Below are 27,457 nucleotides of genomic sequence, written 5' to 3'. Positions count from 1 at the left end.
CTCTTCTTGTTATCTTTTTGTTTATTTTTATTTCTATTTTTTTGCCAGTCCTGGGGCTTGGAACTCAGGGCCTGAGCACTGTCCTTGGGCTTTCTCAAGGCTAGAGCTCTACCACTTGAGCTACAGCACACCACTTCTGGCATTTTTTCTATGTATGTGGTATGGAGGAATCAAGCCTAGGTCTTCGTGCATGCTAGGCAAGCACTCTATCACTAGGCCAAACTCCCAGCCCAAGTGCTATTGTTTTTTTGTGAAATTCAAACTGTAGCAATAGAGTATGATATATTAGTGATATCATAGACTTCCCTAAACCCAATTCATTTTTTAAAAAAACCATATTTTTATTATTTTCAGTTGTATAAAGAACATGTCAATCTATAAGTACAATGAATTTTGATCAATATCACTCCCTTCCCTCCCACTGGAGCCCCAGACTCTACTTCCTCCAGTTCTTTTATAAGAGAGGGTGCAGCTTCCTGCCTAAGTGCATGCTTTAGCCACAATATGCCTATTTTAAGCTTTTTTTTTTAATCAGTAAAAATGCTAAGGCAGAATATGAATCCCTGAGTTCAATACTCAGTATTGGAACAAAAGAAAACTGTTAGTTCATGTTATTGTTTTCAACTTAAATGTTAAAAAAGTTTAAACTATCACCTTTTTCAACCCTCTCAAACCTCTTAACCCACTCAACCCTCAGAACCCTCTCAACTAACCTAATGCTCTTAACCCTCTCTGTACTCTCAACATTCTCAAAAAAAAAAAGGGGGGGGCCAGGAGTTTGGCCTAGTGGTAGAGTGCTTGCCTAGCATGCACAAAGACCTGAGCCAGAAGTGAGGCTCAAGTGGTAGAGCTCTAGCCTTGAGAAAGTCCAAGGACAGTGCTCAGGCCCTGAGCTCAAGCCCAGGACTGGCAAATAAATAAATATTTCAGTTTAAACAAGGATATAAGTAGACATACTTAATTCTCTTTAAAGAGAAAAGTTCTCGGCTGGGAGTTTGGCCTAGTGGTTAAAGTGCTTGCCTAGCATGCATGAAGACCTGGGTTCGATTCCTCGGTACCACATACATAGAAAAAAGCCGGAAGTGGTGCTGAGGCTCAAGTGGTAGAGCTCTAGCCTTGAGAAAATCCAAGGACAGTGCTCAGGCCCTGAGCTCAAGCCCAGGACTGGCAAAAAAAAAAAAAAAAAAAAAGAGAAAAGTTCTCTTCTATGTGCACTATTCAGTGAATCTGAATTGTCCTATGCTACCAGAATCTCTAATATCCACTTAACAGCACTCTGTCTTTTAGTCATATTCATAAAACATAACATACCTTTACATTATGCTTATCTTTTAATGACAAATACATATTTCAGAAAATATTGCATAGCCTATTTACATCGAGATGTGGGATCACTACATAGTATTTTAACAAGAGCTATACATGCTGTGTTCTGAAATACATTCTCAGTATTTTCAACAAGAATACTTTAAGTTTTGCATTTATAAGGTTAAGAAAAGTATCTAGAAAAACATTCTGAACCACTATCATAAGAAAAAATATATCTTTCTTATCCTGCCACAAGCATAAACTTGCTTACCATTCATAGCTGTGGGAAACTGAGCCATCATAGTCCAGAATTTTCCTTGCTAGCTTTCAGCCATCTGTAACATGAAAATATGACTCATTAATAATATAACAAGGGCAACATGACTGTTTAACTTAGTGACTTTAGCTAAGGAGTAGGAATGTCTGTCCCTTTCAACAACTCACTTTTTTTGGGGGGGTAGGTTATGGGGCTTGAACTCTAGGCCTGGGTGACGCCCCTGAGCTCTTCAACACAAGACTACTGCCCTACACCTGGACCTGGGCATTGTCCCTGAGCTCTTCAGGTCATGGCTACGGCCCTACCCCTGGGGCCACAGCCAAGAGTCTCACGTTCTTTAGTGCCCGGGCTGGCTTTGAACCACCATCCTCAGATCTCAGCCTCCTGAGTAGCTAGGATTACAGGTGTGAGTAACCACACCTGGCTCAACAACTCACTTCTAACAGAAAACAATGCAGAGCTTCTGCTGCACTGGCAAAATTTACATTTGGGGAAAGGAATGAATTTGTTTGGTAAAATTCTTGCCTTTAATGTCCAACTAATTAAAGGAAACAATCCATATTTCACAGAAAATAACTGAATAAAGAAACTCTTGACCCAAACTCGCATTTATATAGAAATCAACTTAGGAGAAAAGAAGTGTTGCTATAACTAGGTAAAAACTTATCTGAAAACTGAGTGCTTGTCTTTTATGTCTGCAATTGTAGCTCCTCAGAGGGCTATATCTGAAGGCTTGAGGTTCAAAACCATCCTGGGCAGAAAAGACTCCAATATTCCATCTCCAATTAGCCAACAAAGAGCCCTACTACAGGCATGGCTCAAATTGTAGAGTTCTAACCCTGAGCAAGAAAGCCTTAATTAAAGAACTGACTTGAAAAAAAATCAATGGTTCAAATCAAGTACATGAAACATCATAATGCTGGGCCAGGAGTTTGGCCTAGTGTAGAGTGCTTGCCTAGCATGCACGAAGACCTGGGTTCATTTCATTGGTGCCACATATGTAGAAAAAGCCAGAAGCAGTGCTGTGGCTCAAATGGTAGAGCTCTAGCCTTGAGGAAGCCCAAGGACAGTACACAGGCCTCGAGTTCAAGCCAACACTAGCAAAAAAAAAAAAAAATCAGAGAATCCCCAAATAAACATTTATCTATCTAAAACACAATGTAACTGTTCAACTAAACTTTCTAAGCTAAAACAAACAAACAAAAAAAACTATCTAAAAAGGCCTGGGGAACTCAATGATAAAGCATGTTCTTAGCTACATGAGGCACTGGGTTTGACTTCCAGCATCTCACACACACGCATGCACACACAAACGTTAAAATATAAACATAATACACTAGACAGTGCTATGAGCTAATGGAGAAGAAGATTAACAGTCTGGGTTCATATCCACTCAGCTATTTTCCTAGCTTGACAGTGGAAAAGTTATCTAAAACTTCCCTAATCTCAGATTCCTTACCCATGAAAATACTTTGCAGTACCATTAAGTATTAATCATAATCCAGTGTATTACCTGACACAGTGTGTATTCAACAGCTTGCATAATCTAGGATTAGCAAAAGCAGTTGTTCTTTTAAACCTAAATTCATTTCTAGACTGTGAATAAATTCAAAATTCAGTGGGGCACTGGTAACTCATACCTGCAATTCTAAATACTCTGGAGGCTGAGATCTGAGGATTGGGTTCCACAGCAACAAGACAATACAAAAAAGTAATTACGTACCAAAAAAAAAAAAAAAAAGCCAGAAGGATAGCACATTGCCCCATGAGTTCACTTGAGCCACAGCACCACTTACAGTTTTCTGGTGGTTAATTGGAGGTAAAAGTTTGGCTTTTAATGATGATCCTCATTTCTCAGCCTCCTGAGTACCTAGAATTGCAGGTATGAATCACCAGTACCCAGCACTGTATAGTTTAATGAGGTAAGTACAGGTGAAATAGAATATGGCAAAGAAAGTTCTCTAAGTGGAAGTATTCTATAGGTACAGAGGAGAGGAAACATGGAAATACCATGGATCTGAGCTAGAGGGAACCTTCCAAAGCATTTATTTATATATATATAAACACAAACCATAGATAGATTATTTACCAATACAAGCTGGATTACACCTGTAATCCTAGGACAGTGCTGGGTACTGGTGATTCATACCTGCAATTCTAGGTACTCAGGAGGCTGAGAAATGAGGATCATCATTAAAAGCCAAACTTTTACCTCCAATTAACCACCAGAAAACTGTAAGTGGTGCTGTGGCTCAAGTGAACTCAGGGGCAATGTGCTATCCTGATCTTTTTTTTTTTTTTTTTTTTTTGCCAGTCGTGGGGCTTGAACTCAGGGCTTGAGCACTGTCCTTGGACTTTTCTCAAGGCTCTACCACTTGAGCCACAGCACTATTTATGGCTTTTTTCTATGTATTTGGTACCAAGGAATCGAACCTGGGTCTTCGTGCATGCTAGGCAAGCACTCTACCACTAAGTAAAACTCCTGACTCCATGTTCTAATCGTTTTTGCTCAGACCCTGAGTTCAAGCCCCCAAGTCTGGCAAAAAAAAAAAATGAGGGAGGACAGCACCTTGGCCCTGAGTTCAAGGCTCATCACACACACACACACACACACACACACGCGCGCGCGACGCACACACACATGCACACACTACATACCACACAGTAGAGTAGTGTAACTTTTGTTTTCATGCCTACCCACCTCTATTTACACTGTGAGCTTCAGTAAATCTGTCTCCTAATGCCCAGTACTCAGCCTCATGTTAGAAACTACTCTTTTTTTGGTCATAGGGCTTAGGCTCTGTCCCTGAGCTTTTCTGCTCAAGGCTAGCACTCTATCACTGTGAGCCTTTTTCAGGAAGTTAACTGGAGATAAGAGTCCATTGGACTTTTCTGCCTGAGCTAAATTGAAACCTTAATCCTCAGATTTCAGCCTCCTGAGTAGCTAGGATTATAGGCCACCAGCGTCCAGCTTACTAAAATATTTTTAAAGCATAAACCCCTAAGAGAGCTTAGCATGCTTTCAATTGCATGGAGGACAAATAGGCTGATACACTTACCTTGAAAACAGATCACCCAATCTGTCTTTGAATCCCAGTGTAATTGCTTCCCACATCAATGGGTTTACACATTACATAGCTTCAGTTTCCTAACTTATTAGTGTGAATAAGTATACCTAAATGCTAGGTCATTTTAAGGCTTGTACATCACATGGGGCACTGTTGAAGATGTATATAAATGACAGTCATTACAACTATTAACATTATTTTCAACTAGTTACTTACTAACTGTATTTCACTGAAATAAATTACAGTTATACCAATTATTAAGAAGAAGAATGTTTTCCATTAGATACCAATGGCTCATACTTGCAATCCTACCTACTCAGTAGATTGGGATCTGAAGATTACAGTACAAAGCCAGCCCAGACAGGAAAATCCATGAGATATTGATTACCAATTAACCATCAAAATGCCAGAAGTGCAGCATGGCTCAAGTGACAGAATGCCAGCCTGAGGCAAAAAAAGTACCCAGGGCCCAGTTTAAGCCCCAGTACCAGCAATATTTATAGTAATAGTAATAAATACTTTCCTCATATAAACCAATATTTGAAAAAAATTCTCTAGAAATAATTTAGCTAAATAGGGTAGGGTGCTAAACTTGAGCTGAAGAGCTCAGGGACAGTGCCCAGGCCAAATTCAAGTCCCATGACCCCCCTCCACCAAAAAAAAATTTAGCTAAATATGAAAGCTTCTAAGAAGGTAATTTACACAAATTTAGTTCTTAATTCTATCTCTGAAACTTAGTTTTTTTTTAGTATAAGGTACTTAATAAAGAATAAGCTTGTACATCTATAAATGTTAACTTTGGTCCACAAAAAACAAATAAATTAAGAATGACATTAAATGTAAAAATGACAAACTAATACTGAATTAGCAGTTCTATTCTTCAGGCCTTAAATTAAAGCAATTTTAGAAGAACCAGTCAATAATTCTGAACAAGACAATTCACCCACATGAAGAGGAAAAAGCACACCTAAGAATAGCATGTGACTCAACCTCCACCACTGAAAGGAGCCAAGGGAGCCAACTATATTACTCATACCAGGAGCAAATTTTAACGGAAAACTATTTCATGACTTGAATAAAAAGTATACTGGGAAAAGAATTTGATAAATACCTTACTTTCAAGTAAAATATTGCTTCTTTGAAACAAGGTTTTTTAGATAGTCTATAAGAAAACACAAAAGAAAGGGAAAGAATAAACATATTCCTCTATATAAGTATTTTCGATTTATTCAAAAACAAAATCAAAAGGTAAATAAATACAAGAGACAAAAAAAAAAAATCACACCACACAAGATAACCACACTTTTTGGATGTTGTTGGTCTTGGGGCTTGAACTTGGGCCCGGGTGTAGTCTCTGAGCTTTTTTGCTCCACTTCTTTGAGTTACAGCCCTAATTCCAGTTTTCTGGTGGATAGAATCTCATAGACTTTCCAGCCCAGATTGGCTTTGACCCAGGATCCTCATATCTTAGCCTGTCATCCTAATTATTCAGGAGGCTTGGTTTTGAAGAAGATAGTCTAAATAAAACTGATAAAAATAATGAAAAAAGCTGGGTGTAGTGGCTCATGCCTGTAATCCTAGCTACTCAGGAGGCTGAGATCTGAGGATCGAGGTTGGAAGCCAGCCGGGCCACTAAAGACCATGAGACTCTTATCTCCAATTAACCACTAGAAAACGGGAAGTAGGACTGTGGCTCAAAGGGTAGGGTGATAGTCTTGAGCTGAAGAGCTCAGGGACAGTGCCCAGGCCTACAGTTTAAGGCCCATAATTGACAAAAAAAAAAAAAAAAAAAAAAGCAAGAAAAAAGAAAAAAGCCTTTGGAAATTGAATCAATTATTAAAAAAAAAAAAAGCAATTAAGGGGTGGGAGTTTGGAGTTTGGCCCAGTGGTAGATCGCTTGCCTAGCACGCACTAAGACCTGGGTTTGATTCCTCGGTACCACATACTTAGAAAAAGCCAAAAGTGGTGTTGTGACTCAAGTGGTAGAGCTCTAGAAGCCAACGACAGTGCTCAGACCCTGAATTCAAGCCCCAGGACTGACCAAAAAAAAAAAAAGTAATTAAAAAAGAAGAGAACTTAGAAAAATACTTTACAATGACAAACACTTTTGTCAGGTAAAGTACTCACTTTCTTTAAGACACATGAGTATATCTCCAAAGTAAGCTAGTAAATTAACAAATGGTTCCTATCAAAGGTAGGACAGAAATCAGAAATATAATCAAAGCTTGACAGAAAACAAGTTAAGGTCTAATCAAATGTGTTAACAGCCTAGAAAAGGGGTGACTAAAACTGAAAGTCTCCAAAGACAAAAAGTTCAAGACTTGTTCTCTGGGACTTCTGGCAAAAGCTTTAATGGCCTTGTCCACCAACTCACCAAACTTCCCTGGGCTTCTCAGAATCTTACCATCCAGGATGATGAAAAGACTATCCAACTTCTAACATTACATTACATTAGTAAAGCAGGAAAGTCAGAAGAGAAATTTAGCCATTTTATAGGAGTAGAGATACAGAATCCAAAGAAACATTCTAGACTCTAACATTCACACTAATACACACACTGGGGTCAGACAGACAAGGTGGTATACCTGTAATGCTAGCTATCTGGAGGCTAAAGGAGGAGGATCATTTGACTACAGGAATTTGAGACCCATCAGGAAAACATGGCAAGGTTACATTTCAAACACCACACACACACACACACACACACACACACACACACACACAGGATTTATTCCTCAGGCTTTCCCAGAGACAAGGTTAATAATCCTCAAAATCATTGTAAACATCTCACTGTTACCAGAATGGGAAATTATCGCCTCTGTTTCTCAACTACTCCCTCTCTCCCTTTACTGACTTTCAAAGACAGTTTCAGTGTTATTTTCTCAATTTTAAGTAGAGAAACTTAAAATTGAGGTAAACACAAATACAGCTACAAAGCTGTTAATTATACCAAAAGTTGAACAAAATATATAAACTACCTTAGTATTAAAGAAGCAAGGTAATGGTTATAAGCAGAGGATCAAAGTTAGACTAAGTTTATATCCTAAGCCTACTATGTATAGCTGTATAAACTTGGCAAATACTAAGTATATTGTTGCTCTATTCTCTCAACTGGAAAATGAATAATAATAATTCCTATAAAAGGAAAGACTAAATGAACTTATACACGTAGAGGCTCAATAAATGTTACACATTGTTTACTATTGAGCAGTTAACAGCACCATATAGTTAGCATCACCACATAGCCAATAAATGTATACTATAGGTATGTATGTAGTAAAGCAAAACCATGTTTTTGATAAAATTCTAGTAAACTAAAAAGTATGTTTCATAATGAGATGGGGCTATAACTCAGTGGTAAAGTGCTTGTCTAGCATGCTATAGACACTGGCTTCAGTCCTCAGCACAGGGGAAAAAAGTTATGTAACAGAGTACATAATATAATTTCATTATCTGCAAAAAAAATTATCTACAAAAATATTACTGAGCCAGGTGCTGGTGGTCCATGCCTGTAATCCAACATGCGGATCAGGGTTAAAAGCCAGTCTACATAGGAAAGTTTGTGAGACTCTTCCGTCCAATTAACCACACAGACACACAGACACACACACACAAAGTTCCAAGTGGAGCTAGGATTCAAGTGGTAGAGTGGTAAGCACTCAAGAACAATGCCTGGGCCCTGAGTTCAAGCCTCAAGACACATGCACATAAAAAAAGATAACTATATTAAATCATTTGACAAAGCTCTGCTCTAAGCTTCATTTCTGGTAAAGGTTACTATATACATACATGACACACACACACACACACACACACATATGGTGATCTGCTGGGTATAAACTAAATAACAATAATATTAAAATAAACCTTTTCCTTTAATACGATATCCTGAAATACTATAACTTCCTACTTTGCATTAAAGTTACCATTTACACATAAATATATACTGCCAGCCTTGAATTCCCTGATAATTTTGAAGTACCAAACTTACTTCTTCCAGTTATTGCCCAAGCACATACACACTTCCTATTCCTATTTCCTGCCTCAGTTTTCTCCATTGCATTTAGCAAATTCTAACTTCTAGACATTTTGTCTTCTTTTTTTTGAACTGAAGTGCCACAGGGGAAGGAAGTGTTTTGTTTTCTTTTTGCTGTGTATATGATCCCTACCTAGACCAATTCTAATAAGAAAGTATTCAATATCTGTCAAATGACAGAATAAGAGTAGACTCCATACCATAAATTATAAACTTCTTAAAGGGGGGGGAAAAAAAGTCGAGGGCCCAGAACATAGCTAATCCAAATGACTCTTTCCCTCTTAATCAACCAAATTATTAAGCTCTCTGGAACCCTGAATGTAGGAACCAGGATGCTTGAAGAAAAGGACAAAACCTCCAAGTCAGAAATACTAGACTGAAGATCAGAGAGGCCAAGTGGGAAGCAGAGAAAACATTCCAATACAATATACACATTCCAATACAATAACCCTTCTATTAATTACAATAAAAAGTTAAAAAAAGAAAACACTCTAGTACAGAAAGACAAATTTCACATTATCTAGTGGCCCAGGTCTATAGTCGTAGACATTCTGGAGGTTGAGATAAGAAAAACCAATCAGGCTTTGAAGCAAGCTTGTGCAGGAAAATCTGCGAGATTTTTTATCTCCAATTAGCTATCAAAAGCCAAGCAGCTGGGCATTGGTGGCTCATGCCTGCAATTCTAGTTACTCAGTGGGCTGAGATCTGAGGATTCCAGTTTAAAGCTAGCCTAGGCAAGCCAAGTGCAGTGGCTCACACCTGTAATCCTAGCTGAGATCTGAGGATCAAGGTTCAAAGCCAGCCCAGGCACATAAGGACCAGAGACTCTTATCTCCAATTAATCACTAGAAATCAGGAAGTGGGGCGTGGCTCAAGGGTAGGGTGGTAGTCTTGAGCTGAAGAGCTAAGGGACAGCACCCAGGCTGAGTTCAAGCCCCATGACCACCCCCCTCTCCCCCCCAAAAAAGCTAGCCTGGGCAGGAAAATCCATCAGACTCCCTCACCCTCAGTCAGTTGTGGGGCTTGAACTCAAGACCTGGGTGCTGTCCCTGAGCTCTTTTGCTTAAGGCTAGTGCTCTACCACTTCTAGATTTTTTTGTTGGTTAATTAGAGTTAAGACTCTCACGGACTTTTCTGGCCTGGTTGGCTTCCAATTGTGATCTTCAGATTTCAGCACCCTAAGTAGCTAGGATTGATTACCACCAGAAAACCAGAAGTGGATCTATAGCTCAAAGTGGTAGAGTACTAGCCTTGAGCAAAAAGAGCTCAGGAGAGTGCCTAGGTCCAGAGTCAAGCTCCAGGACAGAAGGGAAAACAAAAACAAAACAACAACAAAAAACACCTTTACAGAGCAAACCCTAAAATGCTTCTAGGGATATTTTGCTTCTTTTCTACTACTTGGGTTTTCAGGACTTACTAAAATTGCTTTATAAAAGGAATGCATTTGCATTTCCAATCCATCCACATCCTTCTTTGCAAATTTCATTAACTTCTGTAGTGCTTATGACCCCTAAAAGTATTTCAAGCTCACCAAAAAGTAGTGCTCCCAGATGTTACATAAACTATGACATTTATTACTCTACTCAATTTTTATATTTAAACAGTCATTGAACAAGTACCCCAAAGGCACATTAGATAGAAGGGTGGTAGGATGTTGAGTTGATTGCCCAATATGCCAGTGGGCTTTAGCTGAAACAAAATGGTAAAGCAGAGATAATCAGTATCCTCTCACTACCCAGTGCCAGCCTGGTTGGGTTCTTATCTATTTGGACTTTTGCAGTTGACACGAATCTTTCCCAATATCCACTTCTCCCTAGTCAAGTTCCTTTCACAATGAAAACTAGAAGTAACTTAGGCACCTGAATTCAAAGACTCCAAGTGATCATTCCCAGCAGTAGAAACTATGGAGACTAAAAGACAGATCCTTTTTTGGAAGACAAGACTGTAGACCAGTTCTTCTATGGTGTTTTCCAGTCTTCTTACATGGATTATTTTGATGGTAAAATTAAAAATTAGAGACAAAAAAAAAGAAAAAGAAAATAAAGCAAACCTCTTTTCCAGTCACCATACAACACACAGACTAAACAGAAAGCTAAATTGATCTCGGTGAAACAAGTTATAGTAATGCAGGTAACATTTATTGGGCACATACACTAAGCAAAACTCTGCTAAGCACTTTATTTACATAGAGCACTGAGATGGTTATTATTATCATCTTACAGATGAAAAACCACAAAGAATTAATAAAACTTTCTCAAAGTCCTACAGCTATGCAGTGCTGGAGCTGAGGGTAGGAGTGTCTGTATGCTTATTCAATATGTTATAAAAAATACATATAATATTTATCAAGCCACATAGACTTTTCATCAGATGAACAGGAATTCACAAAGAAGTAGATCTAGAAAACATAACACAGTCGGTTAAATGTCTGCCATCTGGTACAAGACCTCTAAATATCTACCATAATTACTGCTAAAGAGCGCCACAGTAAATAGTTTAATGTCTTGAATCTCTGAATCTCTTTAGTATCTGAATATCTCAATACTACAAATTCTGCAATGAAATATATTAGTCCTGAAGACAGATCATTTCATGATCTTATTTCATGATCTTATTTCAGCTCAGTTCCTCCCTTCCTCCTCTACTTCCTCTTTGCATTTACATCCGTAAGAGCAGTTCACTTCCTCTTTCTCACAAATACCTATGTACATAATCCACTCAAGAGAATTTTAACACTGGTCTTTGTGCTTTATAGCCCTAGGTACAAATGCAAAAATTGAAACAAGTAGAAATACAGTGTTTCTGATGTATCTTCAATTTTAGATCTATGTAAGTGCAGAGTTAATTTTACTTCACACTGAACCATCTTAAAATATTCACACATGCAAAGAAAGCCTTCCTTTAAAAAAAAGGCACTTACATGAGTTATAGAGAAGGGGAATTTGACTGTTACATTCCATGTGTTTACGACTTATTCCAATCACTCTCACGTACTCTGTGCATGCGTGTGTATGCGTGTGTGTGTGTGTGTGTGTGTGTGTGTGTGTGTGTGTGTGTGTCTGTCATGGGGTTGAACTCTGGGCCTATGGGCTGTCCCTGAGTCCTTCAGCTCAAGGCTATTGCTCTACCACTTGAGCCACAACACCACTTCCTAGGTCTTCTTTATCAGAGAAAGTATATATATTTTTTTTCGGGAGGGGGGGGGTTAGTCATGGGGCTTGAACTCTGGTCCTGGGTGCTTTCCCTGAGATCTTTAGCTCAAGACTACCTCCCTACCCCTTGAGCCACAACCCCACTTCTCATTTTCTAGTGATTAATTGAAGATAAGTCTCAAGTTCTTTAGTACCTGGGCTGGCTTTGAACCACAATTCTCAGATCTCAGCATCCTGAGTAGCTAGGATTACAGGCGTGAGCCACCGCGCCCAGCAAAAAGTATATTTTTTAAATATATGAAAATTAAAAAACTAGGGGCTGGGAGTATGGCCTAGTGGTAGAGTGCTTGCCTAGCATGCACAAAGCCCTGGGTTCAAGTCCTTGGTACCACATACACAGAAAAAGCCAGAAATGGAGTTGTGGCTCAAGTGGTAGAGCATAGCCTTGAGCAAAAAGTGTCCAAGGACAGTGCCCCGGCACTGAGTTCAAGCCCCAACACTGGCAAAAAAAAAAAAGAAAGAAAGAAAATTAAAAAACTAGACTTTTCAATGGTAACAACTATATCAGATATTTTGTAATGCATTTTGAGTCATTTCAGAACTTTACACACTTTACAGCTAGCTAAATATACAAAAAACAAAGCAGTGCTTGCCTAGCAACTATAAAACCCTGAATTCAGGGGTCAGGAGTTTGGCCTAGTGGTAGAGTGCTTGCCTACCATGCAGGAAGACCAGGGTTCAATTCCTCAGTACCACACACATAGAAAAAGGCAGAAGTGGCATGACAGCTCAAGTGGTAGAGCTCTAGCCTTGAGAAAGCCCAAGAAGAATGCTAAGGCCCTGAGCCCCAGCCCAGGACTGGCAGAAAAAATAAAATAAAATAAAAAATCCTCAGTTCAAACCCCACTACTACCAAAAGAAAAGTTACCTAAGCTGGGTGACAGTGGCTCACACCTGTAATCCTAGCTACTCAGGAGGCTGAGATCTGAGGATCATGGTTCAAAGCCAGCCTGGGCACAAAAGTCCATAAGACTCATCATCAATTAACCACTAGGGAGAAAAAAAAACAAAACAGAAGCGGCACTGTAGCACAAGTGGTAGAGCTATAAGTAGCCTTGAGTGGAAGCGCTTAGGATTAGTGCTCAGGCCCTGAGTTCGAGCCTCAGGACTGGCAAAAAAAAAATGCTGTACAGGATGTAGTGGTACACACTTGTAAATCTTAGCACTTGGAGGGGCACAAGCAGGATGATCATAAATTCAAGTCCAGCCCAGGTTACACAGCAAAACCCTGTCTCAAAAAAACAAAGATGGGCCGGGAGTTTGGCCTAGTGGTTGAATGCTTGCCTAACATGCACGAGGACCTGGGTTCGATTCCTCGGACCACATACATAGAAAAAAGCCAGAAGTGGTGCTAAGGCTCAAGTGGTAGAGCTCTAGCCTTGAGAAAGTGCAAGGACAGTGCTCAAGCCCTGAGCTCAAGCCCAGGACTGCCAAAAAAAAAAAAAAGGACTAGGGGTTCAGCTCAATGGTAGAGTTTTTTTCTTCTTTTCTCTGGAAAAGATATTTAAGCTTCAGACTTGGCAGTCCTTCCTAGAGCTGCAATTGATGGAGCTGGCTTATCCAACCCAGGGTATATACAAGGCTCCAGGTTCAATTCCAAAAGTAAATGCCTCTATAACTTTTACCCCCCTGAACCAAGATGGCATATACAAAATAAGGGCATGAGTGCAGAAGTTAAAGGATCTTGATTTGAAACCTAGATCTTGTACTTACTAGCTCAGAAACATAGTCAGTTTAATATAACTTCACATTTTATTTGCTTAATGTAAAGACTGTAATCACTTCTAGGTTTTGCTTTGAGCAGATTTTAAGTCACTTTTACAAAACACTTAGTCTAGGTCTCAACAATTACAAAGTACTCTACAAGAGACAACTATGTTATCAATGTTGTAATACTAAAGAACGTTTAAGAAATAAAATTTTAAAAATTTTGCCTCACTGAAAGATCGAAATGTGTAAACTTTATATTAAAGGTTCATTAAAACTAAAAATCCTTGGCCTGTGGACACTGATCGGTGTCCAGTGTTTGGGCCCTTGGTTCAATTTCCCAGTGCATGCCCAGACACATGCACGCAAGCACCGAAGAGTCCTAAGATTATATATAATTTTCCTTTTTTTTTTTTTTTGGTGCTGGTCCTAGGGCTAGACTCGGGCCTAAGTGTTGTCCCTGAGCTTTTTTGATCAAAGCTAAGGCTCTACCACTTAAGCCACATTTCCGCTCTGGCCTTCTGATTATTCATTGGAGATAAGATTCTCTCAGGCTTGGCTGCCAGGTCTGGATTTAAACTGCAATTCTCAGATCTCAGACTCCTGAGTAGCTAGGATTACAGGCATGAACTGACACCAGGCTAATTTTCCCACTTTTTAAAAAGAAATATACAAACTATAAGTGTAAAATAAATAAAATATATTAATAGAAAAAGTAAAAAGATCTTGAATTTGAGTGCACACTGCTCCATTTCTGTAAAAATGCTATTTAAAAAAATAGTAATAAAGCCCATCCCCAGGATGTGCCTAACATATTTCCTTGCATTCCAGAGAAATCAGATGTGAACTCTGGGATGCACTGACCCAACTACTGTGTCTCTTTACTCAGTATTTCAGTACAAGTTAAACCAATCTTCCTTTCATTATAAAGGTGAAAAGAAAAAAGAATACTTATGAATGCATTAAAGAGCAAAAAATGCAAGTTTTTGCACTGGGTGTGGTGGTACACACTTTAATCCCAACACCCTGTAATTCCAGTACCTGGGAGGCTCAAAATTTTTAGTTCAAGGCCGACATGGAACTACATAGCAAGTTCAGACCTTCCTGAAACCCTATCTTTAAAAAAAGGAAAAAAAAAAAAGAATAAAAAAAGCTTTTAAAAGCTGCTTGTTAATATTAGATCAAAACACCAGCAATGCACATTTCCCCCACATCCTTTATTTACTAAAATACTTCCTCCTTATTTACTTTTAAAACTACAAGACAATCATAGGCACAGCTCCAAAACTTAAAGATGAGACTTTAAGAGTTGTTATCTTCAAATTTTTCAGGACTCCTTTATCAATTCATGTAAAGATTTTTACCCCGATATTTCTGGGTGGCTTCTGGGTTTTGATCAGGTTCGCCACACAACAAACTCGGAGAGGGAAAGAGGCAACTCATTTTCCTGAGAGGCTTAAGCAGCTGAACCTTCAGTCCAGGCTACCCAAATTGAGCTGACTAACAACACAAAATTTCAAGTCACACCTTGCCCATCTCTGAGTAAGCAAGAAAATACCAGCATGTAGCCAAACAATAATTTGGAGCTAACCTTAATTCCTATCCTAAAGTGGGTTGGCTCTTTCAAAAGCATTCACAATTCCCTAGGAGCCCAAGTGTCAAATAAACGAGGCAGCGTTGTCAGCAATCGCTCAACACGAAACACACGATCCCCTTTCTACGCAATGCTGTCCAGCTGTGGCTTCTGCCTCAGTTTCCCCACTCACTGTGTACATGCAGGTTATCTATTTTTTTTTTAAAGCAATAAACTTTACCCTGGCGTCAACGATACCCTGGGGAGTCCACCACGCTGCAAAGGACATTTTAACATTTTTTTTTCCAAGCTGGGCAGCTCGCGAGCAGTGGACGCCAAGCATCCGCCGCCTGCCCCCCCCCCCCCGTGACTCCCGGGCTACTTTTGACGCACCGGGATGCGGCTGGCCCGACACTGCACCAACCGTGCTCACCGAGGAGAAACCAACTCCACCGACATAAAACAGGTCCCCGTGGAAGCGTGGGGGGGCGTCCCCGAGGCTCTCCTCGGGCCGACACCCCCCCGAGCCGCGTGTGCCCCACCTCGCTCGCCGCCTCCGGCCGCGGCCGCCACCTGCCCCCGGGAGGCCGCGGGGAGGAAGCGGCCCGGCGTCCGCCCCGGCCCCGCCGCGGGGGGCAGGAACCAGGGGCCGCAGGTTTCCGTCCGGCTCCGGCCTAGCGCTGGGGGCCGCCCGAGGCTCCCCCCCAGGACCCGTCCCCGCCTGCCCGCCGCCGCCTGCACCTGCCCCGCGCCCCCGCCGCAGCCCTGACGAGCGGCGGCTCTACCCACCTGGCGGCCCCGCCGCGCCTCCCGCACGTCACGGCGCCGCTCGGGGCTCCTCGGCACGGGCGGCGCGGGCTCGCCCGGGCGGGAACCCGGATGACCTCCTCGGCCGCCGCCGCGCCGCCGCCGCCGCCCCGTGTGGTCGTCAGGCCGCCCGCAGCGAACCTGTTGCGCAGCCTGTCACGGCCGCTCGGCTCCTCCAGCGCCGCCTCAGCCCCACAACATGGCGGCCGCAGCCTCCGCAGGAAGCCGGGGGGCGGGGAGGCAGCGACGGGCCGGGCAGAGGACCGCCCGCCCGCCCGCCCGCCCGCTTGGCAGCTGGGGCACCGACTCCCCACCCACCGCCCTCGGGAGCCCGAAACTGCCCGGCGCCGTCTCCTCACTCCCGGCACCCCGAGGCGCCCGAGACCGTGGGACTGGCCGGCGAGGTCCGCCTCCTCCTCCTCCTCCGCCTCCTCCTCCTCCTCCTCCTCCTCCTCGCCGAGACCCGAAGCTCCGGACCTGACAGCAGCCCTTCCTGGAGCTGCGGCGGCCCACCTGGCTCCTCCTCCTCCTCCCCGAGGTGACACGCTGAGGCTGGGGGGGACGTTTCCGGCCACGGCGGACCCCAGGGCTTTCGAAAGGGCCCAGGAGGGCCCAGCACATCCCTGTGGGGCGACACATCGGGCTCTCTCCTCTCTGGCCATGTCTCTCCCTCCTCTGTCTGTCTGTCTCTCCTTCCTCTTTTCCCTCTTGCCCTCTTTCCCTTCCCTCTCCTCTTTCTCTCTTTCTCTTCCCTCTCCTTACACCCACCGTTGCTTGTGAACACTTCCTCAGGACAGCCCCTCCCCACCCGCAAGGACTTCAGCCACACCCAAGCTCATTCATTCCTCATTCTTCACACAACTAGGGTCCACAAGGAATATCTATCCTTTACTTCCTCCTCGTACCCCCCCTCATATCACTGAACAATTACACCATTGAACAATAAAAGACTCTCAGTTAAACATAGAAGCTCAAACTCAAACATTTCTCCCACCCCACTTCCGACCCCCAGTATCCACACAAAAGTGCTCACTGAAACTTAAGTCAAAGCTGCATATCCAGGTTTTTTGTTTTCTTTTGTTTTTGCCAGTCCTGGGCTTTGAACTTGGGGTCTGAACACTGTTCTTGGACTTTCTCAAAGCTAGAGCTCTACCACTTGAGCCACAGCACCATTTCCGGCTTTTTTCTATATATGTGGCACTGAGGAATTGAACCCCGGTATTCGTGCATGCTAGGCAAGCACTCTACCACTAGGCCAAACTCCCGGCCCATATCCAGAGTTTTATACATAGCATTCCTTAATGAAATGTTTTATTCCTTCCTTCCTTTTGTTTCCTTTCTTTCCTTCCTCTCTTTCCTTCCTCTCCCCCCACCCCTTACTTTTTACCATTCCTGGAGCTTGAACTCATGGTCTGGGCACTGTCCTTGAGCTCTTATTTGCTGGTGCAGACTAGAAGGCTGATTTGAAAAGAATGACTGTCATATCTCAGTCTATGTAAATTGACTAGCTCTTATGATGAATTTGGTAAATATCATTGGTGATAAACAGGCTTTACCAGCTCTCACACTCTGTTTTTCCTAACTATTCGATTAGGACTTGACCAAGACCTGATGGACAAGTCCTGCGCTTTAGTGATACAGAGGCACCTGACTCTTTGGTTTCAGTCTAGGAGGTCTCTGACTAGCTAGGGACTAGCCAGTATGTAGTTCTACCACACACACACACACACACACACACACACACACACACACACACACACACACACACACACACATATCAGACCAACTCAGCTAGGGATAGCATTCTTGAGTACGTGATCACATTCTTTTTGTAGACTTCATCAATTAATTGCAGTACTCTTTTTCCATATTTAAGAGTAAGCCTCAGAATCATTCTTAGTATAGAACTCCAGAGTTGGCCTTTGAAGTAAAATCTACTTTTATTCCTCATTAGTAGATAACCAATCTCCATTTCCCTCACATTATTGATCATTGTCATTTGTGTTTTGTGATTCTCCAGTCCACTTTATCTCTGGAGAAGATGTCAAATACTTGACAGAATGAAAAAAAAAAAGAATTTGTAAAGAGAAATGTTTTCTAAAAAAATGAAAATAAAAATAACATCTAAGAGTATTCCTAAGATGAACTAAAACAGCCAATAACCTGTAATAAAAACTGACACCCTGGCTCTTCAGCTTTTCTTCACCATCGTGGTTACAGCGCCAGCTTGGGCTTCTCACAGCGTTTTCTCACAAGACTTTCAGAATCAAGCAGTTTCTGGCCAAGAAACAAAAGCAAAATCGCCTCATTCCCCAGTGGATTTGGATGAAAACTGGTAACAAAGTCAGGTACAACTTCAAGAGAAGACACTGGAGGAGAACCCAGCTGGGCCTGTGAGGAATTGTACCTCATGCCTACATATTTATGCTTCACCATGAACAAATTAAGCTGAAATGTTGCTACTGCCTGGACTGACAGGTGGGCATTTTTAAACTGATTTTTCTTTGATTGTTTTAAGAATGGACACACTGAAAAATAAATATGTGAGATCTTACATTTGGGGGGAAAAAAAAGAATTGATACCCCTATATACATGCCTGTTGTAAGTATTCAAGCACTAAAACAACAATATTCTGTGATCCATCAGTACCTTTTTTTTTTCTTGCATCAAGTTTTGATCTCAGGGCCAGCAATCATTCCACTTGCTTGCTCATTTCTATTAGTTAAATCATGTCTCCAGTTCAACCTTTTCCTGGTTATTTTGGACAGAGTTTCATCTTGTAGACTTTTCTGCAGACTTCCAAGGAGCCACCAGTGCCTGACTCCTTCAGTACTTTGAGGCAAGTTTGTTCATCTTATTCTGTCATAGCCCAGAATATAAAAACTTCAACAATCCATTCTTTCTCACATTGATTTGTAATTCAGAGATGTACATGTATCATCCCAAGCATTTTGTGGTATAAGTAATAAGGGAGGAAAGGCTTCTTAGTTTCTGGGCAAGCCTGTCTAAAATACTTGCATTAAGATAAAGACGAAAGGGTCAATGCAATGGTACATGCCTATAATCCCAGCTGTGTAGGAGGTGGAGATTGCTGTCTGAGGCTGGCCTTGAGCAAAAGCAGGAAACACTATCTGAAAAATATACAGAAGCAAAAAGGTTAGAAGTATGACTCAAGTGATAGAGACCTTGCCTCCAAATTATAGTAACTCAAAAAAAAAAAAAAAGAAAGAGCGGAATGCAGGCAGGAAGCACAGACCTGAGAAGCAGCCAAAGAAATGTTCTTGTTTCTCTTGCTTCTAAATCATTGTTTTCCTCTCACAAGCAAAAGTTCTTCTCTGGAGGCTGTCAACATCAACTACATTCTTCCTCTCTTTATCCTTGTCTTTTACCAAATTCCAGGGCACTCAGTGTTCACTAAGAATTTCAGCACCTGGAACAGTCAGTGCTCTCCACCCAGTACCCTTATGAGCTTTAATGTCTAAAGTATTCATGATTCATATTGATGATGCAGCTACCATCGTAGTCTATTGACTTCCCTTTTTATGAGCAGGCCTTGGAAAGCACACCGGAAATTCCCGCCTTACTGTGTCGCAAGTCCTGTGACGACTTGTTCACCACTAGTAACAGCTAAAGATGATTCCTGGAGTGGCTAAGTCTTAATCTAAGACATAAACACATTAATGTCTAGGGTAGAGAGAGATTTGGAGAGTCAAGGAATGGACTGCATGTATATGTTTCATTTTTCTTCTCCCCCCCCAGGACTGCCACAATTTAGGATAGATTATTAGCCTTATTTCTGGAAATATTCCACTATAGAAACATTTACCCTAAATCTGTTTTCCTTCCATGCATTAATGCTACTCCCCAACTATATATATATATATATATATATCATTTTTTATCAACCTCCCCCATCACTGATTACTTTCCAGATTCCATACTTTAACCCATTTCCCAAATCTGCCCTCAAAATAAACCTACAGGGCTGAGAGTTTGGCCTAGTGGTAGAGTGTTTGCCTAGCATGCACAAAGATGTGGCTGGGTTTGATTCCTCAGTACCACATACATAGAAGTAGCCAGAAATGGTGCTATGGCTCAAGTGGCAGAGTGCTAGCCTTGAGGAAGAAGTCCAAAGACAGTGCTCAAGTCCTGAGTTCAAGCCTCAGGACTGGCAAAAAATAAATATGTAAATAAATAAATAAATGAACCTACAGTGGTTAGCAGGCTAGTATAACGAAAAGGGGCAGTTACTCCAACTCTCCATGAAATACATATTATACAGTTGGAAGCCAAAGAGATCTTGAAACTTATGTTTTATGTAAAATTTTAATTGTAATCCAACAATTTATTAATGAATTAAGAGAATATGAGATACAGAAAATCTTGACATATCCAGATACGTGTGTGTGTGTGTGTGTGTGTGTGTGTGTGTGTTCTTCATTCTTTCCTGAGGATCACTTGATAGTTTTTTTTTGAGGAGGTGGTCATGGGGCTTGAACTCGGTCTGGGTGTTATCCTTCAGCTGAAACACAGCACCACTTCTGGTTTTGGGGTGATTAATTGGAGATAGGAGTCTCACAGACATTTTATGCCCAGGTTGGCTTTGAACCGAAATTCTCAGATCTTAGCCTCCTAAGTGACTAGGATTACAGGTGTGAGCCACCACTACCACTTACATTATCTTTTGGCCTTATGACTTCTATTGAGAAGCTGGCTATGATAAGATCATTGTTTGCTGAAATTTAATATGTCACTTCTCTTGCTGCTTTTAAGATTTATTCTTGATCTTCGGATTTTAATAATTTTACTAGTATGTGCGTCAGCCTAGACTTTTTGTGTTTATTATGTTTGATGAATCTCATAGCTGCAAATTAAGACAATTGTCTTCCATCAAATAAAGAGAAAAGTATCAGTCATTATTTCTTCCAGTACTTTTTCTTTTTTATTATCAGGGTGATGTACAGAGAGGTTACAGTTATATTTATCAGGTTCTTCCAATATTTTTTCTGTGGTATTCTTATCCTTTGTCTCCTTCTGGCATTCTAAATGCATGTATATTTAATTATTTTGATACTGTATGAAATTTCTATTAGATGAACTCCAACATTGTAGCATTATTGCACCATGTAACAGAAGAACACCTAGCTCTACCCTCTTGGATACACAGGACATCTCAAGAATAATAAGTGATGGGAAAATACTCCTCTTGAAACTGTGCTTCCTTGGCATTTTGTGTTTGGTGAGAGCTAGTCTTCCTCTATTGTGCTTTCTAAAAGCCTAATATGCGTGTGAGGGGGGAAGAAATGACTCTTCATACCATTATACACACACACACACACACACACACACACACACACACACACACACACAAATACTTGTGTACTGCCACATTCTATCCTTTCTAAGGAGTAGGTAAAAAGTGAAATTTGTTCGTATTTTGGTTTCTTTTTCCTCTCAGACCTCAAAGGATAGATATGCTGTGATCTTCTGTGCATAGTGAACTAAAATCAAGTTGGGGACCCAGGCTGAAGCTGATCTAGTAGTTGGTGATCCCCATGGGCCTTATGTATGATAAAAGTAGGTCAGGGTAAGGGGCTTAGGGTTAGGAAGATGAAGGCCTAAGCCTATATTTGACATACATTTGTCAGTTCACTAATTGGATATTTGTTTTTACTAATAACTAGTTATTAGTAGTTCTAATGTCTTCGTGTTCTTAAATCATAGGAATGATCAATAGGACAAAGTTAGTCCTCAGCTATCTAGTTCTTAGTTTCTTGATTTTATAAACTCTCTTCTAGAGCCTGGGGTAGAAGAAAAAGAGAGAAATGGAAATAGGAATGACTTAGGAGGAAGGAGAAGGGAAGGGAAATGTCCAACCCTAGCATGAAAGAAAGGGAGTATTTCCATCTTTGGGCCACTTATGTTGTATCTAATGAGATGCCGGCTTGAATTCTGATGGTATTGAAAAGGTAATGCTCAGAAAGTTAGTGCCTGGCCAGCTGAAGGGGGAAGTTAGCCCAGAGTTAGCCAGCACCAAAGATCAGTCAGGGTGAAGACTGGAAGCCCTGGACAGGACACTCTCATTCATGAGTGAAGATCAGGGGCTTCCAGTCTAGCAGGTATAGTTTAGTGAAGGAAACTCCAATCTGTATTCAGGAGTCAGACATGATTCCAGTCTGGCATAAATTCCCAGCTATTTATTTCTTTGTTACTGTCTACAGATAGTGATACTAGTTCCCTTGCAATCATTGACTTAATAATATACCATTTTGCAGTGGACAGTGTGTATGTGTGTGTGCATGCATGTGATATTATAATGGAACTCAAGGCCTTGATCATATTAAACAAGTGTTCTACCACTGAGATATATCACCCTAACTTTTAAATAAAATGTCATTTATCTTCATAATACTGTTGGGAAGCAAAGCTCTGTTCATGAACATTTAGTTTCTTGGTATGAAGAGGAGAAGTAAAAATCAGGCTTCACCCTTTTATTTGAGGAATTTTCCCATGCCCAGTTATAATTTTCTTTTTCCTTTTACACAAAGAAACAAGCCACGATCTTGTAGTAACAATGTTTTACTTTAAAATATACAGTGGATCAGGTCATTTTCTGTTGCTTAGCTGAATCTAACCAGACAAAATTATTTCTAGTAGTACTTTTTTTTCTCCCTATGTAAGACTGTCTTGAGCCAGTAAACATTAAGAAAGATAAAACTGTGCTTGACAGGAATGGTGGAACATGCCTGTTATCCCAGCTTCAGCCGACTGAGGCAGGAGGATCATTGGTTCACCACTAGCCTGGGATATATAGCAAGTTCAAGGCCAGCATATGCTATATAGTGAGACTGTGTTTGAAAAGAAGGAAAAAAGGAAGGAAGGAAGGAAGGAAGGAAGGAAGGAAAGAAACTCCTGTGAATAGAAAGATGGAATAGTACTTGTTCAGGTGCCAGGGGCCATAGAACATTATAGCAGGATAATCCACAGGCAAGTATAAGGCCCCGTTTTGATTAAGTAATTTCCTTGAAACAGCTCTCTTGACTTCCCTTATAAAAAAAATAAAGTGGGGACCAGGAATGAGGCCTAGTGCTAGCATGCTCACTTAGCATGCACGAAGCCCTGGGTTTGATTCCCCGGTACCACATACACAGAAGAAGCCAGAAGTAGTGCTATGGCTTAAGTAGCAGAGCACTAGCCTTGAGCAAAAAGTATCCAAGGACAGTGCCCAGGCCCTGAGTTCAAGCCCCAGGACTAGTAAAAAATAAATAAAACAAATAAAGTGAGGTCAGGAACTAATTAGTGGCTCACATCTGTAATCCTATTCAAGAGACTAAGATCTGAGGATCACAGTTCCAAGCCAGCCTAGGCAAGAATGTCCATAAGACTTATCTCCGTTGACCACCAAACAGATGGAACTGAAGCTGTGGCTCAAAGAGTGCTAGCCTTGACAAAAAAGCTAAGGAACAGTATTCAAGCCCTAAGTTCAAGCCCCAGTACTAGCAATAAATAAATAAGTAGCAAGATGAGCATCTAAATTTGTTTTTTTGTCAGTCATGAGACTTGAACTCTAGGCCTGGACATTGTCCCTGAGCTCTTCAGCTCAAGGATACTGCCCTATCCCCTGAGCCACAGTGCTACTTCCAGTTTTCTGGTGATTAATTGGAGGTAACAGTCTCGTGGACTTTTTAGTGCCCAGGCTGGCTTTGAACCACAATCCTCAGATCTCAGCCTCCTGAGTAGCTGGGATTACAGATGTGAGCCATTGTGCCTGGTGAACATCTAAAATGTTGAGCTAAGAAATTGTATTCCAAAGTAGCATCAGCAGGGCTGAGAGCTTGGCCTAGTGGAAGAGTGCTTGCCTAGCATTCACCAAGACCCAGGTTCGATTCCTCGGTACCACACATGTAGAAATAAGCCAAAAGTGGTGTTGTGGCTCAAGTGGTAGAGCTCAAGCCATGAGAAAACCAAAGTAGCATCAGCAACATCAGGTAGTATTCACACACTTTTGGTGGTTCACACCCGTAATCCTACCTACTAAAGACACTGGAGATCTGAGGATCATGATTCAAAGCCAGCCCAGGCAGGAAAGTCTATGAGACTATTATTGACAATTAATCCCAGAGAAAGCCTGAAATGTCACTGTAGCTCAAGTGGTAGAGTACTAACTTTGAACTAAAATTGCTTAGCCACAGCATGCAGGCCCAGAGTTCAAGGCCCAAGACCAGCAAAAAAATAAATTCCTGCCATGGGGATTTAGATGCGTGATGTTTATTTACTGTTTCCATTTTTTTCCCTCTGGGTTGCATTTGTCCAGTTAATGTACCTTTATTCTTTTAGTATCTATAGTTTAGAAGAGCTTAACTCAGGGATATACAGACAGGGAAGATCCTCAGACCCTCGCCTAACTAATTTTAAAGTATATGAAGGTGCACATACCTGTGGATATAGCTAAACAGTAAACAGTAGATACAAAGATCATGGCCTAAGGCCATCATGGCAAAATGTGAGACCCTATTTGACAACTAACCCAAGCAAAAGGGCTGGAGTCTTGACTCAAGGGGTAGAGTAACTGCCGACGAAGTTCAAATCCCAGTACCAACAAAAACAAAACATGTAATTCAGTATGACCATGTATAAGAGCAGGAAAAAATAGACTGCTTACAAATTAAATTTAACTTTAGAAACTACCAGATGATTATTTTTCTCTATATTCTTAAATGGAAAAATGGATTATTAGAGAAGCTCCTTCACTTGAGAAAAGCTCTTGAGCCATAAATACTGTGAAAAGTTAGTATCCATTCTCCTGCCACTTCATCAAGGTTCCCATTGTTTACTGAGTATGCCAGGCATGCACTCACATGCCTCATTATAATAGCACTTTATGACAGACATCATATTAACAGAGGAAGAAATTGAAATTTCTTTTTCCCTTCCTTCCTTCCTTCCTTCCTTCCTTCCTTCCTTCCTTCCTTCCTTCCTTCCTTCTTACCTTCATCCCTTCCTTTCTTGCTAATTCTGGGTCTTGAACTCAGAGCCTGGGCACTGTCCTTGGGCTTTCTCAAGGATAGAGTGCTACCACTTGAGTACCACATCCAGTTTTCTCTGTGTATGTGGTATCCAGAAATCGAACCCAGGACATCATGCATACTAGGCAAGCACTTTACCACTAGGCCACACTCCCTGCCCCAAAATTGAAATTTCAAATGATCAGATGCCTTTCACTTTCCTCCTAGGAGTTATGCACATAAGTATGCATTTATTTGTCTGCAATCATAGGGTGATATAACTTTGTTTTTAACTTTCACTCAACATTTTGTCAAACATTTTTCTATAATAGTATGTTTCCCATATTCTTATAAAAGTCCATACTAACTTTTAAATGGAACCTTAATTCACTTATGAATTTTCTATTGTTGGCCCATGCTAATTTTTTATTTTTAAGTACATGTTTTACGTTTAAATCTCTATAAACATTTCACAATAAGCATTTTCATACATACCATTTTCCCTTCTCCCATAGTTTGAATATGACCCTCCCCCCCCCCCAGAGGCCCATGTGTCAAAAGCTTGGTCAACTACCTGTGTGGGAGTACTGGGAAGTAAAAGAACCTATAAGAGCTAGGGCCTAATAGAAGGAAGTTAAGTCATTAGGGGTTGTGCTTGAATGCGATATTGGGGCCCATGACTCCCCTGTCATTTCTCTCTGCTTCCCAGATGCTGTAAAATGGTCTTCTCTGCCCCTGTGCTCTTGCTATCACATACTTGCCTCAGCGACAGAAAGCCATGGCTTCTTCTGGTATCCATCCTTATAATTCATTTGCAGAACTTTATGGCAGGAAAATAGTTATTAGTAGGTTCTATAAAATATGTTCATTTGCCAGCAGTATAGAAATATACCAGTTCCAGGGGCTGGGAGTTTGGCCTAGTGGTTAAAGTGCTTGCCTAGCATGCATGAAGACCCGGGTTCAATTCCTTAGTACCACATACATAGAAAAAAGCCAGAAGTTGTGCTGAGGCTCAAGTGGTAGAGCTGTAGCCTTGAGAAAGTCCAAGGACAGTGCTCAGGCCCTGAGCTCAAGCCCAGGACTGGCAAAAAAAAAAAAAAAAAAAAGAAATATACCAGTTCCAGAGCACCTTCTTCAAAGCTCTATTTTATATATATTTAATTAGACATTTTTAATTCGACATATACATTTTAATTAGACAAAGTAAAATTTCAATTTCATTTTGTTTTTCTTTTTTCCTTACTGATCATCAGCATTTTGTTACTTTAATTTAACAATAAAATCACATTTTATTAAACATCTTATCCTTCCATGAACTTTTCATACTTTTTTTTTTTTTTTTTTGCCAGTCCTGGGCTTGAGCTCAGGGCCTGAGCACTATCCTTGGACTTTCTCAAGGCTAGCGCCCTACCACTTGAGCCTCAGCACCACTTCCGGCTTTTTTCTATGTATGTGGTACCGAGGAATCGAACCTGGGTCTTCATGCATGCTAGGCAAGCACTTTAACCACTAGGCCAAACTCCTGGCCCTATCATCAGAATTTTTAATGAAATCTGCTTAACAAAGCTTCCTCAAGGCAAAAGCTCATTATGGTGAGATTTTTTTTTTCAGGTGTTTCAAAAACAATTTGTTCCACCTCTCATATGGTAATTTTTGGTAAGTGTTTTTTTTTTTGTCCTGGGGCTGAATGAACTCTGGGCCTTGGCACTGTCCTTGAGCTCTTCAGCTCAAGGCTACCACCGTACCCCTGGACCTGAGCTCTTCAGCTCAAGGCTACTGCCCTATCCTTCGAGCCACAGCACCACTTCAGTGTTCTAGTGGTTAATTGGGGTTAAGAGTCTCATGGTGTTAAGTGCCCAGACTGGCTTTGAACTATGATTCTCAGATTTTAGTCTCCTGAGTAGCTAGGATTACAGGCGTAAGCCACCGTGCCCGGCTTCTTATGTCTTTTATAAGGAAGCATGAAACTCTCAGTTCCATATCAGAATGACCAGGTATTTGTAATCATTAAGATGCCTAGTTGGAAATACAAAGATCAATTCCTGGGACTTAAACAAGCAAACAGAAAAGGTAGTTAATAGACGATGAACTTATATGTATGTGCTAGTGTCGCCAAGAACAGGAATGGAGAAAACAATCTAAAAAACAAAACAAAACAAAACAAAGCAAAACAAAAAACCCAGGAAAACATAGAACTAAACTGAATGTAGTCCAAGCAACTCTTGGCCCTTGTGTTTCATTTTCTCTTTATAGAGATGAAGGGATAAGTCATTGGGCCTCCAGGATTTTTTTAGGGAAATGGCATAATATGCTGCTATAATCATGATGTGTGTCAGCTGGGCTCCAGGGTTGGCTCACACCTGTAATCCTAACTACTCAGGAGGCTGAGATCTGAAGATCTCAGCTCAAAGCCAGCCTGGGCATGAAATCCATGAGACTCTTGTCTCCAATTAACCACCTGAA

General features: G+C 41.1%; 1 protein-coding gene and 1 long non-coding RNA gene across 4 annotated transcripts in view; both read right to left on the bottom strand.

Moving 5' to 3' along the window:
* The window catches only part of Itsn2 (intersectin 2), a 115,594-nt gene extending 99,443 nt beyond the window's left edge, over window positions 1-16,151 (bottom strand). The window contains exons 1-2 of one of the 3 annotated variants that reach the window (XM_090337359.1): window positions 15,971-16,151; window positions 1,580-1,643 (exon numbers count right to left, since the gene is read on the bottom strand). In XM_090337359.1, the coding sequence (XP_090193485.1) occupies window positions 1,580-1,610 (31 nt within the window). In that variant the 5' untranslated portion in view covers window positions 1,611-1,643; window positions 15,971-16,151. Of the gene's footprint in view, window positions 1-1,579; window positions 1,650-5,764; window positions 5,781-15,970 lie in introns of those variants that run through there. The other 2 variants (XM_090337360.1, XM_090337361.1) reach the window with 2 other exon arrangements.
* Window positions 16,152-17,949: 1,798 nt separating this feature from the next.
* LOC150061020 (uncharacterized) overlaps window positions 17,950-27,457 on the bottom strand; it is a 102,964-nt gene continuing 93,456 nt past the window's right edge. The window contains exon 5 of the long non-coding RNA XR_016536289.1: window positions 17,950-19,120. This is a non-coding gene — a long non-coding RNA (uncharacterized LOC150061020). The remainder of the gene's footprint in view (window positions 19,121-27,457) is intronic.

The sequence above is a fragment of the Megascapheus bottae genome, chromosome 7, assembly GCF_031878675.1.
Source record: "Megascapheus bottae isolate mThoBot1 chromosome 7, mThoBot2.hap1, whole genome shotgun sequence".
Taxonomy (NCBI): domain Eukaryota; kingdom Metazoa; phylum Chordata; class Mammalia; order Rodentia; family Geomyidae; genus Megascapheus; species Megascapheus bottae.
The sequence above is the reverse complement of the archived record's forward strand: the minus strand, read 5'-3'. Positions and strand labels throughout refer to the sequence as shown.